This window comes from Chelonia mydas, chromosome 1 (genome assembly GCF_015237465.2).
Source record: "Chelonia mydas isolate rCheMyd1 chromosome 1, rCheMyd1.pri.v2, whole genome shotgun sequence".
NCBI classification, from domain to species: Eukaryota; Metazoa; Chordata; order Testudines; family Cheloniidae; genus Chelonia; species Chelonia mydas.
This window is the reverse complement of record NC_057849.1, coordinates 2,884,436-2,886,951: the sequence shown is the minus strand read 5'-3', so window position 1 is coordinate 2,886,951 and position 2,516 is coordinate 2,884,436. Positions and strand designations below refer to the sequence as shown.

Here is a 2,516-nt window from a genome sequence, read left to right as displayed (position 1 = left end):
TCATTGTTGCTGCCACTGTTATACAACTGCAACAAATCTTGTACAAAGTGTGTCCTGTCACGTGTCAGAGGGGAAGTTATGATTTGCTAGGTATGATTGGATATTAGGAAAAACTTTTTCACTAAGAGGGTGGTGAAACACTGGAATGCGTTACCTAGGGAGGTGGTAGAATCTCCTTCCTTACAGGTTTTTAAGGTCAGGCTTGACAAAGCCCTGGCTGGGATGATTTAACTGGGACTTGGTCCTGCTTTGAGCAGGGGGTTGGACTAGATGACCTTCTGGGGTCCCTTCCAACCCTGATATTCTATGATTCTATGATTCTATGATTATCCTGTTCGTGTGCATGTATCGCCTTTGTGTCTGAAGTTATGGTTATTGGTGATGTACTGGTACCAGAGGAGCAATGCCAGTTCATAGACAGAACAATGGTGCTGGAGGGGTCCTGACTGCCAGTTCTTATTCTCAGCTCTGCCACCGACTTATTGTGTGGCCTTGGGCAAATCACTTTACCTCTTTGGGGCTCAGTCCATCCATGACACGGGGATAATGCTGCCTAGCCGCCTAGCTAAAGAGCTTCTAGATGTAGTGATCAAAAGCATCATGCAGAGCGTACGTTAGACTCAGTTTCCCTGTCCAGCTTCAGCCCCTAGGCAATGGGTGCCCTGTCGTTCCAGATAAGGTGCCGTGTACGTGTGTGAATAGCCGGCTCATGGCAGGTGTGCTGTTCATCTCCCTCCCTGTCAGGTACCGAACTCACCCCAGCCTACGCCCAGCATCCCGCCTTCCCAGCTGACGCAGGGGCTTATCCTTCTGCCTCTCTCAGCTGTTGTCCTTGTAGCTTCAAAGCAGATCTTTCCTTGCCCTGCCCCTGAGGCCTGGCTAAGGGCAAAGAGCTCCCAGCACATCCCCATTGCTGGGACCCTGCCAGCTACAGGTCCCAGGAGGGAAAAAAGGGAACTGAAATCAAAACAAGTAATCCACAGAATGGTCTCTTGCCTCGGGAATTTGTAGCTGAGTAATAGGGGCAGGGTCCTGGTGGAGTAGGGAGAGAATAGGGGGAGAAGGAGGTTGTGCTATGTGGGAAGAGGACGGGCAAGGGGCAGGGTGTCAGGGGTCTAGTTACCTGCAGTAAGGGAGGTGGAAGCCCTATGAGTGAATGTGTTCTACACAAAGAAATTCCCTAGTTGGTCACTCTGACACCGCACGGTAAGGCCAGGAAAGGGTTTAATGTCTCTTTGAGTATCCAGTCAGTGATTCAGGGAAGAGGGCCCAGCACCATGTCACCAGCCAGCTCTGCACGGACCTCGGTCTGAGAGTCAGAGCACCAGGAGAAAACTTTAGGTCCCTTTATGAGTAAAGAGCCGAAGCAGCCTGTCCCGGATCTGTTTGGTCCTTACCCCATAGATAATGGGGTTTAGCATGGGGGGCACCAGAAGGTAAATGCTGGCAGTGAGAACGTGGAAATGCAGGGCCATATTCTTTCCAAAGCGGTAAGTGAGGGCAGAGAAGAGACATGGGACGTAGAAGGCTAAGATGGCACAGAGATGGGAGCCGCAGGTCCCAGAAGTCTTGAGACGGGCATCCTTTGTGGGGAGACGAAAGATGGCCTTGAGGATCTGGGTATAGGACAGAGCAATTAAAATCATATCCAGACCAAATACACAGAATACCACAGAGAGGCTGTAGTAATTACTGACATGGATTTCAGTGCAGGCCAGTTTAACCACGGCCATGTGCTCGCAGTATGAGTGGGGTATGATGTTGGTTCTGCAATATGGCCACCGCCTTGCCACTAGAATTAAGGGGAGCACGAGCATGCTGCCACGCAGCGCCACGGCCACCCCGATTTTGGCCACCAGGGGGTTTGTCAGGATGGTGGAATGTCTCAGCGGATCACAGATGGCCACATAACGATCAAAAGCCATGGCCACAAATATCCCAGACTCTGTTACTACGAAGCAGTGAAGGAAGTACATCTGGGTGAGGCAGGCACTGAAATCGATCTCTCTGGAATTGAACCAGAAGATCCTCAACATTTTGGGCACAGTGGACGTGGACAGGACCAGGTCGGTGACAGCCAGCATGCAGAGGAAATAGTACATGGGCTCATGGAGGCTCTGCTCCATCTTCACAATGAAGAGAATGCTGACGTTTCCCAAGACGGCTATGGCGTACATGGCACAGAAGGGGATGGAGATCCAGACGTGGGCGGCCTCCAGGCCAGGAATGCCCAGCAGGATGAAGGTCGAGGGGTTGGCGAAGTCAGTTGTGTTGGAATCTGACATGGAGAAATTGTCCGACTCTGAGGCAGAACGGTGTCTCCTGGATGTACCGTATGTTTCCCTCACTTAATTTATGCCCCCAGAATCCAGGATGATAGTCACAGTAGAAATATCTGGAGGGAGAGACAATGTTAGCCCTGGGAGCTGTTTTCATGGTGAAGCAGATTTTTCGCTCTTCGCACACAGTAAAATGACATTGCCATTTATTCAGAGAAATGAATTATGAACAACTGA

The 2,516-nt window shown here is 50.7% G+C and overlaps 1 protein-coding gene across 1 annotated transcript; it reads right to left on the bottom strand.

Annotated features, from left to right (window-relative positions):
• Positions 1-1,337: 1,337 nt before the first annotated feature.
• On the bottom strand, positions 1,338-2,300 carry LOC102938665 (olfactory receptor 52M1). The gene has a single exon (XM_027822436.3). The coding sequence runs from the start codon at positions 2,283-2,285 to the stop codon at positions 1,338-1,340; it is 948 nt and encodes a 315-aa protein (XP_027678237.2). The 5' UTR covers positions 2,286-2,300.
• Positions 2,301-2,516: the final 216 nt, after the last annotated feature.

Coding starts and splice junctions, on each gene's coding strand:
- LOC102938665 (XM_027822436.3), bottom strand. CDS start 2,285: ATGTCAGATTCCAACACAACTGACTTCGCCAACCCCTCGACCTTCATC.